This window comes from Danio rerio, chromosome 23, assembly GCF_052040795.2.
Source record: "Danio rerio strain M-AB ecotype USA chromosome 23, GRCz13ab, whole genome shotgun sequence".
Classification (NCBI taxonomy): domain Eukaryota; kingdom Metazoa; phylum Chordata; class Actinopteri; order Cypriniformes; family Danionidae; genus Danio; species Danio rerio.
Window position 1 is genome coordinate 43,327,501 of NC_141043.1, and position 22,852 is coordinate 43,350,352.

General features: G+C 33.0%; 1 protein-coding gene across 5 annotated transcripts in view; it reads left to right on the forward strand.

Moving 5' to 3' along the window:
• The window catches only part of fyco1a (FYVE and coiled-coil domain autophagy adaptor 1a), a 97,494-nt gene that overhangs the window by 47,856 nt on the left and 26,786 nt on the right, over positions 1–22,852 (forward strand). For all 5 annotated transcript variants that reach the window (XR_015523891.1, XM_087307636.1, XM_087307637.1 and 2 more), the window contains 6 exons: positions 276–368; positions 3,420–3,538; positions 3,731–3,898; positions 9,932–10,084; positions 11,886–12,103; positions 21,700–21,835. Coding sequence is in view for 4 of the 5 variants with exons in the window: in XM_087307636.1 (XP_087163762.1) it covers positions 276–368; positions 3,420–3,538; positions 3,731–3,898; positions 9,932–10,084; positions 11,886–12,103; positions 21,700–21,835 (887 nt within the window). In the remaining variant the exon portion in view is untranslated. The remainder of the gene's footprint in view (positions 1–275; positions 369–3,419; positions 3,539–3,730; positions 3,899–9,931; positions 10,085–11,885; positions 12,104–21,699; positions 21,836–22,852) is intronic.

Sequence of the window (22,852 nt, forward strand, 5' to 3'; positions counted from 1 at the left end):
AAGAAATCAGCTGAATGGATTCGAAAACAATTTTAAAAAGTTTATGTTATATATTTAAAATAATTATTAATTTTTTTTAAACTAGAACTCCTTTTGTTCAGACGCAAATTTACTTATTTTTTGTAATTTTTCAATAAAAGGCTAATAGTCTAATTCAATTTGATTGATTATGGTAAGCTAAACTAAAATTGACCCTGCCAGAACAAGAATTCAGTTGAATAGATTACAAAATGCTTCAAGTATTTTATAATTATTTGTTATTTTTTCTCATCTAGAGTCTTCAAGAAGAGATTGACGGTTTGAAAGATCAGCTAGACACAGAGAGGAAGAAGAAATCAGAGCTGGAGGCCAAATTATCCGAACTAGAGGTATGTCAATGTTTCAAGCCAGGTGTACCTGTAAGAGAGCACCGACTAACAGCATGACTCCTAATACATTCATTCCTATGATCTACATGATCATCAGATTATATTTGCATACCAGCATGTTAGTCTTTATTATTCATCTCTGTTGGCTGATACCGTGGATATTAGTAGGTGATGAATGTCTGATCTTTTGCATCTCCCTTTGTTCTCGTTCATTGGCGACCCGGTGTGCAAGACAGTGGAGTAGATGACAAGAGATTGGGGTTAATTGTTAGACAGTGATGAATAATTTGCTTCTCATTAAGTCCTATAATTAGGAACAGCGCATACTGTTTCCTGCAGATATTTGTCAATTAGAATGTAAGTGCCGCTGTAATTATTTTCCATAATAATGCTCTACCGGTTTAGGAGGTTTTTGTAACAATAAACGTTTGCTGCTGTTGTTTTTTTTCCTTATTGAGGTAAAATATTTGCAGTTCATTTTAAGTGGCAAGTACAGAGATGGTGTGTTTTTGTAAATATCATGGTGTACTATGGTACTTTGGTAGTAAAATGCATGTTTGCTTTTGAGAACAACATAATTGTACCATGAAACCATGTAGTACTATAGTAGAGCTGTAATTGGGCTATAAAGGTTAGGCCCGATAGGGCTTGGGCCCGAGCCCGTCAGAATTTGGCCTGAGCCCGACAAGTATGTTTTGATTGACAGCTTTTTAAAAGCTCAAACCCGTTTGCAGCCCGACATTATTCAAACGTGGTCATGCACACAGCTCTCTTGCCTTTTTTCAAAAATGGGTTGTTTATATGCGTTTTAATTTAATTTGTTCATAACAGATGTAGGCTACAGGCCTCTTGGATGCTGGAACAAAAAATAAAATTAGTCCTCTGTAACATCGTAACATCTCAGCACTCTAAATAGGCCCATGTATATACACTTAGCTATTAAATTGGCCAACACACCAATAAAAATTTGTCTTTCTAAACAAATTAAATTAAAATACATTCTAAATTATGACGGGTATTTGGCAATAACGAAATTAAGATAAAGGCTCTGCGGGATTTGTTTCGCCACTTCTCTTCACAGTCTGGCATTAAGGCGACAGTGAAGCTGAATATTAAAAGAATAATGCCAATATTAGCCTGTATACTCTGACTACATTATGATTTTATGGTTTGAATAATATTTAGTTATAATTTAAAAATCCCTTACTCACCAAAATAAGGCTACGTGTTTTTGTGGAGGAACACTGTTGAATCCACTGTAGATGGCTTTAGCGCGATGCTGGGCTCACCAAACATCCATTTAATTTTCCATGACAGCAGTTTCAATGTAGCAAGTGACCTCGTCATCTTCCCATTGCTGTTTAGCGCTCTATCAAAATACACAGTGTATGAGCGACCCCCGAAATACCTTGGAGGCTAGGATGACTGTTCTTTTTGAACTGGTGACTGGCCTGACCCAAGTCAAAATTCACTCTTTTTGACTTCTCTGTCATCATTTGTTTTGGATTTTAATGTTGTAGCAAACAATTTGATTACTTTCTTGCGCTAATGGAAATGCACCACATGACTGTTTATTTAGTGCACAAATCTGAGCCCGAAATTAAACCCGAACCAACTAGAACCCGTCGGGTCCGGTCAATTTCTGGCAGAGATCTTTAGCTCTATACTATAGTACTGTGTCCAAATTAGATTTAACTATATTTATAGCCATGATGTAAGTATTATATTATATTATATTATATTATATTATATTATATTATATTATATTATATTATATTATATTATATTATATTATATTATATTATATTATATTATATTTTAAAATATGTTTAGAGACTGATGAAGTGTTTCAGGTTAAATTTTGTCCCCTTTTTGCTGCAAACAAGTCTTAAGGTGGGCAACAGTGCGGTTTCTTTGTTGTCACGTTTTGCATTTCAAATTGTACCACACATTCTCTATTGGAGACAGGTCGGGACTGCAGGCAGGCCAGTCAAGTACCTGCATCCTCTTTCTCTGCAACCAGGACTTTGTAATTTGTGCAGATTGTTATTTTGCTTTGTCTTGTTGAAATATGCATGAGCGTCCGTGGAAAAGAAGGCATTAATGGTGCCATCACAGATGTGCAAGTTACCTTTGCTAAGGGCACTGACACAAGCCAATACCATGACAGACCCTGGCTTTTGCATTTGTTGCTGGAAACAGTCTGGACGATCCTTTTCTTTGGTCCGGAGCGCACAGAGGTAATTTCACCCAGTACTGATTTATCTGACCACAGTACACGTACACGTGTGTGATGGTCCATCCCAGATACCTCCGATGTCATAGAAGTCAACGGCGCTTCTGGACATCGTTAACATAGGGCTTCCTTTTGGCACAGAAGTTTTCACTGGCATTTGTGGATGTAACTATCTATTGTGGTACTTGACAAAGGTTTGCAAAAATAGTCTTGAGCCCATGTGGTGATATCGCTTATAGATGAATGAGGAATCTTGATGCAGTGCCACCTGAGGGACCGGAGATAACAGTTGTTCAGCTTAGGCTTGCTCCTAAAGGACTAGACCTTTCTTGAGTGCTGCTTTTGTATTAAATCATACAGATGTGGCTACTGAGAATGCACCTGAATGAACATTACCATATGCTGTGCTGCAGTACTGCGTAGCACAGCACAAAATGGTCTAACACAAAGACATGACCAGCAGGGGTTAGTTATGTAACATAGTGAACAAACTGAACTGATATACTGTAGCAGCCAGAGAATGTGAGCGGAGCTGAGCGGTGGGATGCTGGTCATGCGCTCCACTTAGTCACTAACCGCACAAAGCAATCGCTCAGTTAACCCTCGCCGGTAAACCAATAGCGCTCAGATCCTGCTCTAGCATACAATTTCTCTAGTAGTCCCAACCTTTACTGATTTGGGTTTGTAAAATAAATGAGACTTTTAAAAAAGTAAAAAAAAAAAAAAACTGTACACTCTGCAGTGTATATAAATGTTTGATGTTCGCATGTCTAGATTGTGTTCACTTATTCATCTGTTTGTTTCTGCTTTTATAGGGAGCGAATGTGGAATACTCTCGTCTGATTGAGGAGAAGGACTCGCACATTACTTACTGTGAGACTTTGCTGCGTGAGAGCGAGTCTGAGACACAGCAACTGCAGGAAAGAGCATCAAGGTGAGCTTTCCAAAACACAATGAAAGCGCAGCTCAGAAAATGCATCTGCATCTATAAAAGCCATCTCTAATGGATTTACAAATGGATCTTCATAGGGATTTCCTAGACCAGAGATTCAGTTTAAGTAATTATTAGTGAAGTTATATTTGTATGCATTATTATTAACTGTTTTTGTTTATCCCTCTCTCTTAGATCCAAAGAGGCTCTTAGTGATGTAGAGAAGGAGAGGGAAGAATTGAAGCAGAAATTGGATCAAGTGTTGATGGAGACTCAGAACCAGCATCTCCGCATGTCTGCTGAACTGGAGGACCTGGGACAAACTAAAGTCAACCTGGAGGAACGGCTCATTGAACTTATTAGGTCTGTGTTTCACCTAAAACTGCAGCTATTTTTTCTTTAGATCAAGTTTTATGGCTGAACATTTAGTTTTGTAAATTAAATAAAGTGTAAATCATTTTTAGTACATAAAACACTAAATGATTCAATTATTTACTTACAACTACACTTACACTTTTATTTTTTTATCATATAAAGTAGAAATCAAAATGATTAGCCTTTCTGTGAAATCACAATTCTTTTTCAAATATTTAACTTTTTTTTTTTTTTTACTGAGGTTTTTTTCAACATAATTTTAATACACAATTTCTAAAAACTAATTTATTTTGCCTTTGTCATGATGGCATTATATAATATTTGTCTAGTTATTTTCAGCTTAAAGTGCAATTAAAGGCTTAACTGGGTTAATTAGGTTAACCAGGCAAGCCATTGGGTAACAGTTATTTGTTCTTTAGCCAATATAAAACAAATCTCACATGGGCTAATATTATTGACATTCCTAAATAAATAAATAAATAAATAAATAATTAAATAAATAATAAGAAATTGTTAATCGAAATGTTTTTTAAATATTTAAAAAAATCATACAGCAATTATGATGTCTAAAGTAAAATAAATAAATTAATATATATGTATTTATGTATGTATGTGTGTGTATATATATATATATATATACATATATATATATATATATATATATATATATGTGTGTGTGTGTGTGTGTGTGTGTGTGTGTGTGTGTGTGTGTGTGTGTGTGTATATATGTGTATATGTATATATAAATTATAATATATATTTATATGACAGATTATATATTATATATATTATAATTTATATTAATATATATTAATAATAATATTTAAAGGTAATTCCTAATTTAAAGGAATTACAACAGTTTGCCTATGTACTTCACACTTGTTAAGAACCATGCTTCAGAACTCATTGGATGGTGCTTTATAGTGCAGATGGACAATGACCCAAAGCATACTGCAAAAGCAACTAATGAGTCTTTCGAAGGGAAAGAAGTGGAATGTTATGCAATCAATCACCTGATCTGAATTCGATTGAGCTTGCATTTCACTTGCTGAAGACAAAACTGAAGAGAAAATGCCCCAAGAACAAGCTGGAAATGAAGACAGTTGCTTTTGAGGGCATCCCCACCAGGGATGAAACCCAACGTCTGGTGACGTGTATGCGTTCCAGACTTCAGGCTGTAATTGGCTGCAAAGGATTTGCAACCAAGTATTAAACAGCGAGTGTGATTTATGATTTTTACTCTGTCCAATTACTTTTGGACCCTTAACAAGTGGGATGCATATATGCAAACTGTTGTAATTCCTTCATTCACAAAAAGGGAATATGTCAGCATCTACGCTTTGCACAGGACAAAAGCCAATCACAGTACTTTTCCAGTGTTGTGTTTTTATATATATATATGTGTATGTATGTATGTATGTATATGTATGTATATATATATATATATATATATATATATATATATATATATATATATATATATATATATATATATATATATATATATATATATATATGTATATGTATATATATGTATATGTATATATATATATATATATATATATATATATGTATATGTGTATATATATATATATATATATATATGTATATGTGTATGTATATATATATATATATATATATATATGTGTGTGTGTGTGTGTGTGTGTGTGTGTGTGTGTGTGTGTGTGTGTGTGTGTGTGTGTGTGTGTGTGTGTGTGTATACACAAATAATTTTAGCAAATATATATATATATATATATATATATATATATATATATATATATATATATATATATGTATGTATGTATGTATGTATGTGTATATATATATATATATATATATATATATATATATATATATATATATGTATATGTGTATGTATATATATATATATATATATGTATATGTATATATATATATATATATGTATATGTGTATGTATATATATATATATATATATATATATATATATATATATATATATATATATGTGTGTGTGTGTGTGTGTGTGTGTGTGTGTGTGTGTGTGTGTGTGTGTGTGTGTGTGTGTGTGTGTGTGTGTATACACAAATAATTTTAGCAAATATATATATATATATATATATATATATATATATATATATATATATATATATATATATATATATATATATATGTATGTATGTATGTATGTATGTGTATATATATATATATATATATATATATATATATATATGTATATGTGTATGTATATATATATATATATATATATATATATATATGTATATATATATATATATATATATATATATATATATATATATATATATGTATATGTGTGTGTGTGTATATATATATATATATATATATATGTGTGTGTGTGTGTGTGTGTGTGTGTGTGTGTGTGTGTGTGTGTGTGTGTGTATACACAAATAATTTTAGCAAATATATATATATATATATATATATATATATGTATGTATGTATGTATGTATGTATGTGTATATGTATATATATATATATATATATATATATATATATATATATATATATATATATATATATATATATGTGTGTGTGTGTGTGTGTGTATATATGTGTGTGTATATATATATATATACATACAAATAATTTTAGCTTTATTTTGATTTTGCTTTGTTTTAAAACTCAAACATTTTATTGATTGAGGTCCTTCACTTTCTTTACAACATTGGTCTTTGGATTTACTACTTTGGATTGTATTCTTGTGCTGCTTTGAAATAAAAAGCACTAGTCACGCTTGAGGGGAGAGAGGCATAAAAACAAGACGTGTTTCAGAGATGACGCTAATTGAATTCTCAATGAGATATCAAGAAAAACAGATAATGCCTGTGTGAATTGTCTGAACATCAAAATATAAAGAGCGCACATAAAATAAGGGTCAACAGAAGTGCATTTCTCACCTGCTTTTTGATTCTGCTGTTTAATTCAGCCCAGACTCACACACAAACAGATGATAGTTTCTCGTTCGCTTGCTTCAAGTCTTATTAAGTCCTTAAGGTTTGTTAGGTAATTCACTTCAATTTACAAATGCAAAACAAATAGTTCAAGGCAAGACGCAGACCGCTGAGCAGAAGACACATTAGAGAGTGTATGAGATATTCTGGAACTTGCTTTGTTGCTAGTTTGATCCAACATGCGGTTCGCTGTGGATGAAATGATTCGCATAATCAAACAGCTGCAGATGGGACTAAACTTACCCCTTGACATGAAGTGGAAATGAAATGGCTGATCCGTGAAAGGTGCTTTACAGGCCGATTCACGCTGCAGCGACAGACGCCAGCCAATGCACACAGTCCACAGATTACAGCCCTGAAATCCTCAGACATCTCAAGTACAAATTCAAGAGAAATAAAGCGCTGTGTTATCCTTAAAGAGACAGTTCACTCAAAAATGAATATTTCACTCTTTCAAACTTTAGTCTGTCATATTATTGGATTAATAATAATATTAATTAACAATTCCTTACATTTATATAGTGATTTTCTAGATACTCAAAGTGCTTTACACATTTTTGGGGGAGAAATCTCCTCATCCACCACCAGTGTGCATCATCCACCTGGATGACATGATTGCTGCAGACCGCACACCACACACCAGCTGATTGGTCGAGAGAAGAACATGATTAGGAGGTCATGATGGGCAGAGGCCAGTGTGCTGGGGTAAACCCCTACTAATTTTCAAAGGACATCCTGGGATTTTTTTAACGACCACAGAGACTCAGGACCTCGGTTTAACATCTCATCCGAAAAATGGCCTTCACTGAGCAGTGTAGAGTCCCTTTCACTATACTGGGGCGTTAGGACTCACACAGACCACAGGTTAAGTGCCTCTTGCTGGTCTCACTGACATCACTTCCAGCAGCAAAGCTTTCCAATGTGCTCTCCCTTCCAGGTACTGACCGGGCGCAACCCTGCTTAGCTTCAGTGGGCGACCATGTGAGAGTTGCCGAGCTAGCTGCCGGCTGCCGAAGTTCAACTTTGCATGTTCTAAACAGTGCTTTCTTAATGTTAATTTTCATCCCCATTGCAGACTATTCCAGGTTTGCACATTGCGATATTGATGCTGAAATGATATATGGTTCAGCCCTAGTGTAAATATTTGGCAGACATTATGATCATATTTACAAGTTGATTGCATTAGTGGCACTGTAAAAAGTGACACGCCACACATGACATGCGACGAGAGTACGCAGCCATTAAAATCTTCCACTAGATTTCCTCTCCCCCTAAAGCGACGTTCACCCAAACAAACTACAACAAAGTTACGAGGGGAATAAAAATAAATATATAAAAAATGGACCTACCTTCGAGCAGTGTTGTTCCTTCAAGAGAAGTTTCACTTCACATCATGCTTAACCAGTAAACACAAACGAACTTCAACAAATTGAAAAAAAAATAATAATTTCACACGTTTGAGAGACGGACGAGCCCCCAATTGTTACGTTCCTACAAAAGTCTAGAGGGTAAAACTAAATAAATAGGAACAAACAAATAAAAAAAGAGGGGAGAGTACTGCCTCCAGACCCAGAATCATCAGACAACACATTCTTAGTCAATTTTCTGATCACCATTAGGCAATAGTTGATTTATATTGTTATCAGAAGAAAATACTATATATCTTAAATGTTAAAAAGCATAATGCAAAACTAAAATAATACCTCAGAATATGACAATCTAAAATAGCAAACAAAACAGTCCAGTAACTAATTTAAAGACAAACTTACTTCCCTAACAAAATAAACGTTCCCGAAATAAATAATTTTTTATATTTATTTATTTTTTAAAGACACCCCAACACCTTACTTATACCGTCATAAATTAATTCACATTATAAAAGTAAAAAAAAAAAAAAAAAAAGTAGCGCACAAGTCACAAGCTCCTTGTGTCTGGGACTGGAGCAGCTCAAGTGAGATGTCTCCCCTCTCTCTTGGTCTTCTGGTTGGCTGCAGCCAGTCTATATAGCAGAGAAATTAGCTGCGCAGATTGGAATCAGGTTGCAGCAAACAAAAGAAATCAGGAATCAGAAAAAAACACTAAAAATAGAAACCAAAATAAACAAATCACGGAACATAACACTTGTTAATAAAGGCTTTTTAATTTTTTCATTTACTTTTTGAATGCCTTTGCCTTATAATTTTGTTGTTTATCTTTATGAATTTCTTATCCAAAGAGCATCGACACATTAATTACCCCAAAGCGCTTTTTGTTTGATATTGGATTTTAAAATTGTATAAAAATTTGAAGAATATTTTGAAAGTTGGAAACCTGTAACCACTGACATCCATAGCATTTGTTTTTCCTTCTGTGAAAGACCAGTGCTTAACGGTTTTCAAATTTTTTTTTTTTCAGAATATCTTCTTTTGTGTTCAAAATAAAGAAACGTATAGAAATGTAGGCCCAATACCAGTTCTACCCCTTTAACCCTTCCCCTTACCCCTACCCCTCGTTTTTCGCTTTCCCTGGGAAGGGGTGTCCCAATTCTCTTTAGCTTGAAGGCATAGGGCTAAGGGCGAGGGGTTTACACCCCTTCATACAAAGATTTTTCAGGACAACTCACGAAACCAAGGGGTATATAATGTTAATGTTGTTTTGGTGTGTTTTAATTTTAAAGTTACGATCTTATTACCACATTAGATTGTTATGATAATATAATACAGTTTATGCCTTCAGTGATTTCCTGAAGATAAATGGCAAAAACAACAAATCTGGAATCACTACAGCCGTCGCCATCGTCTGATCTCATATGAAACAGGAGATCGCAATGACATTTGATGACATGTGCAGGTGCTTTAGTGCTGTCCAAATTCTTGGGGGTGAATTTTGAAGCCCTTCCCCTTCACCCTCTGTTTTAAGGGCCAAGGGGAAGGGGTAGAAGTACAAAAATAGAATTGGGATTGGGTCTTAGAACCACTTTAGGCTGAGTAAACGGTGAGTAAATATACATTTTTGGGTGCACTATCCCTTTAATTCACAACCAGTCTTTACTCATTTTTCTTTTCAGAGATAAGGACGCTCTGTGGCAGAAGTCTGATGCTCTAGAGTTCGAGCAGAAGCTAAGAGCAGAGGAGCAGTGGTGGCTGGTGGATAAAGAGGCCACACACTGTCTGGGCTGCCAGGGTCAGTTCACATGGTGGCTGCGGAGGCATCACTGCAGGTGGGCACATTCATTAACATCTACTCTGAACTCAAGTGATCACTCTCACCGTTAATCTTATTTCATTACAATGTGAAGTTTTGAAGACTTCTAGACAAGATTTTTATACTCCAAGCACTTTGATGATTGTATTAAAACTTATATCCCCAGTAATTATTGTAAGTTATTTATAGATATGATAATAAATGGCTTGCTTGACAAAGCCTGTTGGTAATAGTTTATTTAGTTTTAAACAGTTTGTAAAAGTATGAATAGGTAGGTAGGTGGACGGACAGACTGAACAGACAGACATAATTAACTTAGCATGAATTAGCTTTTTATTAAGTTTTAGTTTTAATTTGATTCTAGCATGGATTAGTATGTTATTAGCATGTTTTAGTACAAATTAGCATGTTATTAGCACGATTCTAGCATGGATTAGCATGTTTTATAGCATATTTTTAGTACAAGATATAGCATGATTCTAGCATGCAGTAGCATGCTATTAGCATGAATCTACATGCATTGGCATGCCATTAGCATGATTCTAGCCTGAATTAACATGTTATTAGCATGATTCTAGGACAAATTAGCATGTTATTAGCATGATTCTAGCATGAATTAGTATGTTATTAGCATGATTCTAGCATTAATTAGCATGTTATTAGCATGATTCTAGAATGGATTAACAGGTTATTAGCATGATTCTTGTAACAATTAGCATGTCATTAACATGATTCTTTGATTCTAGGATGAATTAGCATGGTTTTAGCATGTCATTAGCATGTTTCTAGCATGGATTAACATGTTACTAGCATTATTCTAGCATGAATTAGCATGTTATTCACGTGATTCTAATATGGATTAACATTTTATTAGCATGGTTCTAGCATGAATTAGCATGTCATTAGCTTGATTCTAGCACGGATTAGCATGTTATTAACATGGTTCTAGCATGAATTAGCATGTTATTTGCTTGATTCTAGTACAAATTAACATGTTATTAGCATGATTCTAGTATGAATTAGCATGTTTTTAGCATGATTCAAATACATATTAGCATGATTCTAGCATGAATTAGCATGTTATTAGCACAATTCTAGCATGGATTATCATGTTCCTAGCATGATTGTAGTACAAATTAGCATGTTATTAGCAAGATTCTTGCATGATGCCATTTGGCATGATTACGTATAACTAGCATAATTGGCATGTCACTAGCATGTTAGAATTATTAGCATTTGATAGCACAGCTAATGACAGTCTATGGGACAGTTGCTAGGGTGCAGTATCTGGTAGTTAAGGTGTGGCTATAAAGTTAAAAGGTCATCAGTGATTGGCTGCTGGCTAGACTGAGTTAAATGAGCTCATCCATTAGTATGACAGTCTGACGGGAAGTTATGAGCTCACAAAGTTGGATCTAATGTTAAGTCAATTACAGTTTTTGCAATGGAAGTCTGTCTACGGGACAGTTGCTAGGGTGCAGTTTTTGGTAGTTAGGGTGTGGCTAGAAAGTTAAAAGTTATCAGCAGTTTGGTAGTCTGAGTTAAATGAGCCCAGTTAGACGTCTGTGTGACAGTCTGACGGAGAGTTATGAGCTCACAAAGTTTGGTCCAATGTTAAGTCTATGGGATTTTTCTGACGGGCCCTGAAAGTTTTTTCGAAAACCGAAAGCCGGATGAGTCAGAAGCTTACAGAGTCCGAATAGTTTGAAGGTCATAGCTCAAAAGCTCTAGGAGGAAATGAAGTCAGAATTTTAATCTCGGACATTTACAAATATGATTATTTGTACCTGCTTTACTTGGGTTGTGTTTTCTGGCAGGTTGTGTGGCCGTATCTTCTGCTACTATTGCAGCAACAATTACGTGATGACCAAAAACTCAAAGAAGGAGCGCTGCTGTCGAGAGTGTTACACACAACACGGCGCTGTGGTGGAGAGATTCACCAAAGCTGAACTCAACAGCTCATCAGACAACCAGCCATCAAACACTGCCGCTCAGCTGCCACCGCCTCCATATATACCCACACCAAGAGTTACAGGTACAAACACATCACAAGTGTCCAATTAGAAACTGCTAGCAAATTTAAAAAAAGAAACAAAAACTAATACATTGATACAGAAGTATAAAGTAGAAAAACTGAAATGGTGTATTTACTATAATCATACTGGAACAGTAGTTTGGCCCTTTCGCTGTGTCTCATTTCTGAGGCTGCATCTTTCGAAGGGCACTATGTCACAAGTCTTATTTCACACTAATTCGAAGTCTTCATTTGACTTGGATAGGGCTGGGCGATATGGGCCAAAAAAAACATATCTCTGTATTTTTAGGAGGATATATATAAGGTATTTTCCCATTAATGGTTACTTGAGAGTTAAAGCCTTTATTAAAACTTTATTAAACATTTTTTTTGAGCAAAATAATATTCAAACACAGGGGTTTCCCTCCCTGTTATTATCATTATTATAATTATCATTCTTATATTTTTATTTGCTGAAAGAGCAGTTAACAGCAAGATATTAAAATGGAAAAAGAAATGGTTTTAGACAAATGCATGTTTTTTTTATTTTACTCTTGTTTTTTAAATTTTAATAATCGTTTAAACCACCAAACGTTTGTACACTGTAGGCACACACACAAATCAAATCCCGTCTTCCAGTTAAGGGGCTAAAATAAAAAAACTAAATAAACAGAAAAAGTAAACAAAAAAATAAGCAAAAGAAATAAATAAAGAAATAAATAAAGAAATAAAGAAATAAAGAAATAAAATGAATAAATAAATAAAGAAATAAAGAAATAAACAGAATAAATAAATAAAGAAATGAACAGAATAAATAAATAAAGAAATGAACAGAATAAATAAATACATAACTATCATAATAATTAAATAAATAAACAAAAAAATGAGCTAAATAAAGAAAAAAAAAACGAAATAAACAGAATAAATAAATAAATAAATAAATAAATAAATAAACAGAATAAATAAACAAAATAAATAAATAAATAAATAAATAAGCAAAATAAATAAATAAAGAAATAAACAGAATAAATAAATTTAATAAATAAAGAAATAAACAAACAGAATAAATAAATACATTAACAAAAAAATAAGCAGAATAAATAAAGAAAGAAAGAAAGAAAGAAGCACACAGGATAAATAAATAAATAAATCGATGGATGGATGGATGGATGGATGGATGGATGGATGGATGGATGGATGGATGGATGGATGGAAGAACGGAGGATGGATGGATGGATGGATGGATGGATGGATGCCTTACACCAGTGCTGATGTACAGCCACATCGCAATGCTTAAGTAGTGTTATATTGCTCAGAAATTAATGAAATAAAATGCTGTGCATCTGACGTATTAGTTGATGTAAGCTAGTTAAATATGCATATAGGGTGGCATTTGAAGATCAAAACCATATCCATTTATTACAGATGCATTCATGTTGTCAAATGTAAATACAATGAGACTCATAAATAAGATAGCTATCCAGTTAGGATTAGGAAAAATGCATAAAATGAAAAGGTGTAAACCAACCCTTTGATAAAAACTTAAATATTATTACCTCTCATTAACGGCAGCTGTTACGGTTGCTAGGTGACTAGATCCATCCTCTGTTGGCTGGCACTCAGTTTGACCTGTGTGGACTCACCGCTGAAGTTCTCTGAAATGATACACAGCCATTGGCTTTTATAGTATTGTTTTGAAAGTCAGTGGGTGCCAGCAGCCAACATTCTTCAAAGTATCTTCTTTTTTCAACAGAAGAAAGACTCGAGCCACATGAGGGATAATAAATGTGAATAAAAAGTGATGACTGTAAATATTAACTGTGTAAGGCAGCATGTATGCATGTTGCTGATGAAGACAAAGCTTTTTTATTTTGTGACATTTGTTTGAAGTTTGCAGGATAAATCTACAATGAGCTTGCAAAAATATATTAAAAATGAGTTTTTAAGATATTGTGACATGCATTTTAGTTCAGTCAGCAATAAGAACAAATACACAACAAATAAATCAATAAATTGAAGAGAAAATTGATAATAAAATGAAGAGAACTCTTGAAAACACTAAAATGAGGACTGATGTTTGCTCTCCCTCACATTATTTATTTTACTTTTTTATATAGTTAATACTACTAGTTCATATGTTTGCTTCTGTTTAATCTAAATTTCTTTAGTTTTAAATATTGTGACATGCATTTTAGTTCAAATTGACTACAAAAGCATGAGCAATAAGAACAGAAAAACATAGTAATACCTTCATGAGGACAGAATTTTGCTCTCATTTCACACATTTCACATTATTATTAATATTATACATTTGAATAATATTTTTTATGATTTTTTTAATGTTTTTACTTACAAACTTTTACTTAGTTTTAGCCATTTTAATACTTCCACTTTCAGTTAATTGGTAAAGCAATGTGTTTTTATATGATTATTGAAAGAGCGCCATCTTAAAAGTTGCCATTATGTTTTATAATTGTGAATAAAAATGGCGCAGTTTATCCATGTGTATTTTGTTTATAATTAATAGCAAGTGATTCATGAGAACAGCTTTTGTACAACCAAAATTGTTGTCTTTGGGATGACAACATTGAGTATGTTTACATGCACACCAATAATTCGATTTTTATACGATTAAGAGAATACTCTGATTAAGAGTCTGCTATGTAAACAGCAATTTTTGATTGCGTTAATCCGACTAAAGACATAATAGAACTAAACAGAAATGAAATGCGGAGTGTGCTGATTTTAGTCGCATTATTGAAGTGCACCACAGACGTGCAAACACCACAGTCAAACTATTACCGCCGTGTAGGGTTTTCACCACATTTTGCAACAGGATAGTCTATACACACACAGCTGTTTGAGTCGATAAAGTCAGTAAAGGACCACAGACAACTGCATCGCGAAATGCGAAGGTTTTTTTTCTTCATACGGCATGTGGTATCAAACTCCTATTTTCTCCTATTCAATATCTCGTTTGTCATGGGGGGCATGCATGAAATCTTCCTGAATAAAAATGAAAGTGCCGAACTGCAGTTAAAGATGACAAATTAAAAATGAAACACCCAAAATTACTCGAAACTCCAAAGGAAACATGGATAGTGTAGTGATGCAGTGCCATTAATCCAATAATGTGCTATAACATGTAAAACGGGATCGTGAAAGGAACATTCAAAAAGCAACTCATGTAAACACCGTAATCACATTATTGTCGTATTCAGATTAAGGCAAATCATTCCATTACTGATGTCCATGTAGTCGCTGATCAATTCACAACAATAAGGAAATAAATTAAAATTTGAACAGAAAAAGAGTAATAAGAAAATAAGAGAAAGCTTTACATTTTTGACATAACTTACATTTCATATCATTCATTTTATTTATAAATATACATTTATATTTAATATTTATATGTTTACTTTTGTAACTTTTAATTTAAGCAAATTTTTTTTTGCTTCCACCTAAACGTATTTCAGTTAATTGGTAAGGCAACATGATTATTGCAGGAGCGCCGTCTTAAAAGTTGCCATTATGTTTTAATAACTTTGAATAAAAAGCGGTGCGATTTAATTTGACTGTATTTTGTTACTAACGAATAGTGAATGATTCATAAGAACACTTGCAGAATCAGCTTTTAACTAACATTTCTCATGTTTCTCTTTGGAATTTTTTGTGTTTCCACCTAAACTTATTTCAGTTCATTGATAAGGAAACATGTCTTTTATATGGTTATTGCAGAAGCAACGTCTTAAAAGTTGCCACTGTGTTAAATAACTGTGAATAAAATTGGTGGAATTTAATTTGTGTGCATTTTGTTGCTAAAGATTAGCGAGTGATACACGAGAGCACTTGTACAATCACCAAAATTTCCCATGATCCTCTTTGGGTTGACAACCATGATTGATTCACAAGTAAAAATGTAAATAAATTAAAATCTGAGCATATAATAATATTAGTAATAATAATAATAATAATAATAAGAGAAATCTTAAAAAAACAATAACTTAAATTTCACCTCATTCTTTTTTTTAACTTCTATTTTTGTTCGTAAGTTTTTTATTAGAGTTTAGTTTAGGTATAATTTAAACAATATTTGACTGATAAAAATAGTAATATTTAACATGATAAACAAAGTAAAAACGATAATTGAAAAATATCCAACGCTATATATTATGAGTTAACTGCGCAACAATTCTAGAGCAATTTTAGAGGAGAGTGTATGACGTTTAGTTTTACTCCTGGGTATAGCAAATCTCTTATGTCTTTTATATTTTATTATACATCTTTTATTTTTGTATTTTATATGTTTACTTCTGTTTATCTTCAACTATTTCATATAAACATTATCAGAATTTCACGATACGATAATACCTCAGTATGAATGGCACAGTACGGTATTTATTGAATAATTTACAGGAAAAACAAAACTAATGAAAAGACTCGAAAAAAATGCCAAAAGTCTTTATTTACCTTAGCACTGAACATATCAATGACATACAAATTATCCATCTATCTGTAAGTTTCGAAACAGGAACTTCAATTTTTCAATTTTAATAACAAAAAACTATTAAACTATATAAAAAAAAATTAAGTTTGAATTTAGTATTGTTGAAAACTCATCACATTCAACATTTAATCACTCACTCACTTATATAGAGATGGGTTTTTAAGGAAAATTATCATATAACTATAATCTGGTAAAAGCTGGGATCTCTGTGCATGTCCCCTGCAACAGAAAAAAACCCTCTCATTTGGGACTGAGGTTTATGGGACAGAGAGATATGATTTAGCCAAGGTTGACAGCAGTGGGGTAACGTTGTGCATTGTCTTTCCACCACTTGAGAGGACAAGCCATGAGTGAGATAGAGGTCTCTTTGCGGTACAAGTCAATGTCTGCATCACTCTAACAAGTGTGCTGTGTTCTGCAGTCCCCATGACTGTCTTTAGTCGTATTCCCCAACTTATATTTCACCATAGTCTGGCAGTGCCTGCATATTGTTTTTGTCTTTGTCTGTCACCTTTTGTCCTTTTTCGTATCTTTTTAGAAAGAAACCAAAATGCTTCCGCACATCCAATTTAAAACCCGCTTTAGGTTCGATCATTTCCAGCTCTTTTTCTTCCCCGCTTCTAGCAGCACACTCCATTTCCGCATTACTGGATCTGAAGTGAAAACAGACCGCAAAGGATGATGGCTACGCCTAGGCTAATGGGAATTGTAGTTCCCGCTACCTCCCGTTCGCTTCATTCGCCCAAGCAAACGTTTCTCATAAATATAGTTTTGAGTCATGCTCCTACGGTAATATTGAAAAAAATTACTATTGCGGTATGACGGTATTTACAATGTTACATCTCTAGTTTCCACCTAAACTTATTTCAGTTAATTCGTAAGGCTACATGATTATTGCAGAAGTGACATCTTAAAAGTTGAAATTGTGTTTTATAACTGTGAATTAAAGTGGTTTAATTAAATTTGTGTGTATTTTACTGATAAAGAATAGCGAGTGATTCACGAGAACACTTGTACAATCACCAAAATTTCCCAGGATCTTCCTTGGGATGACAACGATTGATTAAATTAAACACCAAACATCAATTCTTTGCTCTTCAGTGTTCTGCATGTCTAAAAACCTTTTAATCTCCTGAAGGTTAAAGAAAAAAAATGGCCAAATTATTCTATCATGTCATATGATATTATTCTTTGTTTCTTTTCTAGTTTTAGTATTTCGAATTTTGTGCTTTTAAATACTTGCTCTTACTCCCAAAAGCATTCAGGTTGTGTCCGAATGCACTTTTGCTATTTTTAGGACTAAAAAAATACGCTCTGCACCTCTGCACATGGTTTAACAGGGTTATGCTTATTCTCTTAATGAGTTATGGGTGTGTTTTGAGCATAATGTGTACTTAACCAATCTGAGTCTCATCTCCCATTCCCCCACTCTCAGTTGTGTCGCACCGTGGCGCATTTGCTATTTACATGGCGGACTTTGTAAGAGGAAAAACTGATGTCACTAGAGAGAAAACAGTTAAACAGACCATCTGCTGTGTAAGGATAAAGAACGAACCTCCTCCAATCGTCCTCTTTACTGTCTCTTTACTTTACTTTTACTCTTTACTCCTTTACTTTTGTAAATAAGGAAACAGTGTTGTACTCACTCCGCTGAAGACATCCATTAGCCTATATATTTAATTTAATAAGCGCAAAGATTTGTTTTAAAACGTTTTCTAAATTCAGTTCTAGTTTCCAGAAAACAAATAAATGAACAAAATAATAATGAAGTTTGGTCAAAAAACTGAGTTATATCCAAACACAAGTCCTACTCTTATGCCCCATATTGTGATACAGACGCCTCCAAAACCCAACAAGTAGACAAATCTAAGCTTGTTTTTATTAAAACAAATATAAATAACATTATACAAATGCAAATTGTTGTGAATAAACTGAAAAAGCCACGCCGAGGTAAAGCATGAGGGCAGTGTTTTTTTTTTTTTTATTTATGTAGAAAATAATACATTTTATAACATTTTAATCCTTTAATTGTTTTCATATGTAAAGATATTTGTGTGTTGCTGTACATCCTGTGTGAGTTAAGCAATGTGTAAGCTTTTGGAACTTCATAGGCACATAACTAACACAGTCAATGTTGGACTTTAGACCTGCTTTTAGTTGGTCAATTATGCCAATCGTGCCCAACATGTCTTGCGCCTTATTGCGCCAGGTGTATGATGGCCCAAAGTTTGTTAGTCATTTTTAGCATTTAATTTAGGTGTAAACTCAACATTTGAAGGTGTTCTCAATAAATGTTTAATTCGCGTGCGTTTTGTGTGAGGAAAGCCAGAAAACGCTACTCATTTAGCTGATTCAATTTGCAATTCCCATCATTCTCTTTTGGAGAAAGACAGAAATAAAATATCATCTAGCTTAAATTACGCACCAAATATCCATCTTCATCTTTGTTGTGTAGCATTAGTGCTAAAAAGCTTTCACAATGAAGAAGTAGAAATATAAATGTCTCTGTTCTATTCTTTATAATATCATATGCTTCAGTCTCGCAAACAGGATCTTCCCAGGAGGTCTTGAGTGAGTTGCTTTTCTTTTAAACGTTTAAATTCAGCAACTTTTTTCATCCATTAAGGCGACCTGGAACTCCTTTAGCGAGCATTAAAAGTTTCTTTTCCGGTAAACTCTTTAGAAAGGTGCTGCCAACATGAGGGTTTTTTATTTTATTCATTCTGAATATGTGAATACAGCGGGTGCGTATGATCGAGAGAGCCGTCAAGTGCTTAAACGCATTGTTCGGCCTGCCATTCATCTTTTGTGTCTGAAGATTGTCTTTGCGAAAAGACTGAATGCGTGAAGAAGTCAGTTCCAGAATGCTAAAGGTCCAGGTTTTATGCTGCTTTGTGTTTAACCTGCGTCTTTGAAACTGAGAGGTGAATTTTGACAGGTTGTGAATTCCTCTACACCGTATCATACAGTGCTGTCATTGATGGATTTCATGTACTGACACAAAAAATAGGCAGTGTATGGCTCGAGTTGGTCTAATGTGAAAATTTAAATGTCAGGATTTTTTTTGTTGTGCAGCTTATGTGTAATTGTTTAAATCATGGTGTAATACCTGGCATGCAATTTAAATTTGCTTCAGAACTTACTGTATTTTTTTAAAAACTATTTACTGTTATTGGTTATATTCCATTTATTAATTCTATATCGGAGATGCCCAATCTAGGGCCTGCGGGCCAAAGTTGGCACATGGTAACTTTTGATTTGGCCCACCAATCCATCTGAGAATGGTTTAGAGCAGTGGTCCTCAAACTTTTTTCATCAAGTACCACCTCAGAAAAAAAATTTCTGTAAGTACCACCACAATGAGCAGTATTGAAATACAGTAGCTTGGTAAGCCCAGTTGCAGTTCTGTACAGTTCAAAAACGTGGCAGATTAATTCCTATTATTAAGAATATTTATTATTGTCATCCACATTAAACATAAATAGTCTTAATTTTAACACTGTACTGTGCTTATTTGGTAAAAAAAAAAAAAAAAAACACTGAACTGAGCTAAACTGAACTGATCTTAAACACTAAAAACTGAACTGAAACTGTTAATTTACTATGATATTTTTATGTACAGCTGCTTTGACACAATCTACATTGTAAAAGCGCTATTCAAATAAAGGTCAATTGAAGTGAATTAAATAAAAAAACCCGTCAACATTTAAATTGAAATGTGTAAAGGGTAAAAAGAAACGTGCTGTACTTAAATGTAAAGTATTAACATATAGTAGCCAATTCATCAACACCTAGGCTATATGTCATATAATGAATATTGATATATATCTCATATTCATATATAAATCATTTTTGATAAATTTTGAAATATATGTAGCATGTACAAATGACATATTTGATTCCTCCATGTACCACTAGAAGGAAGCCCGCATACCACTAATGGTACACGTACCACAGTTTGAGAACCACTGGTTTAGAGATTATCATTGCAAATATAATGTAACTTTTTAAATGTTTGTTTTATTGTTAAGCTACAAAAAAAAACCTATCTAAATTTAAATATTTCAATTTGAATTATGTAAATTAATCAGATCTAGCATGTAGATATGACGGATAGACGAAAATGCTGAGACTTTATTGAGGGAATCAAGTCAAAGGCAGATTCTGCTTGAACAGTGTATTCAGCAATGACCTCCATTGTGTTGTAAATGTTATTGTTATTATTTCAATAAGTTATAATAAAAAAAGTTATACTGCATTAGTTAATACAGTTCAAATGTTTTCTGTTTATTTTTTAATAATATGAAATGAATTAGGAAATTACCCATGGCAACTTTAGTGTAAACATAGTTTGGCATATTCACCTTTGGCCCATGGCTCTCAATGATGTTTGGTTTTTGGCCTTTCATACGCAAATGTTTGGGCACCCCTGTTCTATATTGATCAACATTGTTATAAGTATGTGATGGCACTTTATCTGTAATTTAAAATCCACTTATGGATTATGCAGTATATTCATGAAATTACATATTTATTTAGTATCATTTAGTTGTTATAGTATTTATTTATGTTTTAGATTAGCTTTTAGTTTTTTATTTTAATTGTGATTTTAGTAAGTACCTTAAAAAGTGTACTTAAGTGTGTTTTATTTATTTTTAAAAAAATTTAAAGTTTCAATTCCAACCTCAAAAAAGCATCAAAACTTAATTATTTATAGTATTAATAGCATTTTTAAAATAATTAAACACATTTTTGATGCTGACTTTTTATTTGTTTTCTCAGTTTTTTTGAGCACCCACTTTATTTATTTTTTACCATTATTATTATTATTATTAGCATTATTTTTATTAGCATTGTTATTTTAGTCATTTTAGTTCTACGTTTCATTTCAATTAAATGCCAGAGCATTTAGAATTTTTATGAAGATTTTTTAAAATTTAATTTAATTTAATTTAATTTTTAGCTTTCTTGCATTTATTAACATTGATTTCCAATCATTTTAGTTACATAACAACAGAGATCAGTTAAATGTTCTCTATATATTCTAAATATTGCATTGTACTCTCTTTTTTCATCTCCTGATGTCATCCTGACGTGTCCTGACATGCAGTTACAGATCCTGGTGAGAGGGCTGATGATGGAGCGTTTGACATTATTACAGACGAGGAAGTGAACCAGATCTATGACAGCGACTCGCGCACCACCAATGGATCACATGAGGAGGAAGGAGGACAAACCGGAGATAAGTAAGTGTGTAAACACACAAAATAATGTCATACAGTTTTATGCAAAAGTTTGGGGACCCCTGATAATTTTCACTCTTGAAAGCCATGACACTTTAAAAATAAAACTAAATTTAAACTAAATTTAAACTTTACTGACTTTATATGTGTTTTCTCAGTTTTTTTTTTGAGCATCACTTTATTTTTTAACATGGTTCATAAAACATATACAGCACATCAGTTTTCAACACTGACGATAATAATAAGAATTGTTTCTTGAGCAGCAAATCAAAAAATTAAATTCTTTCAATAATAAAATGATAATGCAGTTCTTTTTTTAATAATGTTGAGTAATATTTGAAAAATATATTAAATTAGAATAAGTTGTTTTGGATTGTGCAAATTTTTCTTAATATTATGGATTTTTCTTTATTTTTGAACCAATAAATTGAGCCTCTGCAAGGATTAAGGTCTTCTTTCAAAAACCTGCAGACTCCAGACTTTTGAAAAGTAATTTAAACTATACTATGGCATTGTACACTGCCAATATTGCCAGCTTTTATCCTAAATTGCTTCTGATGCACTTATTTGGTTGTTTCAGACAAATTGTTCTGCCATATAAATAAAATAGATTTATGCAGCATACTGTATACAGTCTTTGTAAAAGCACACTTTTATTGTATGTAAAAGTATACTGCATTTATATACCTTATGTTTCGTGTCATTGCTTCACCTCTTCTTTTCAAAATGAAAGAAAAAAAACATTGAAATAGTTCTGTTCTAATGAAATAAATTGTGCTTGTAGTGTTTTCAGCATTGGGCAGTCTATATGCACTGTAAAACCTTTTTCTCTGTAGCCTAGAGTGGCTTGTAGGTATAATTTACAATTTTAACCCAAAGGATGACCGGTCTGTCAGATGAAGAAGAGCTGGAGTCAGATATTCAAATAAATAAAGTTTACTGAAGATAGTTTGCAGTTTCATCGCTAGCTTCAACACTCGCTGTGAGTTCCTAGGTAGCTCTTAAACTGCATCTTACATA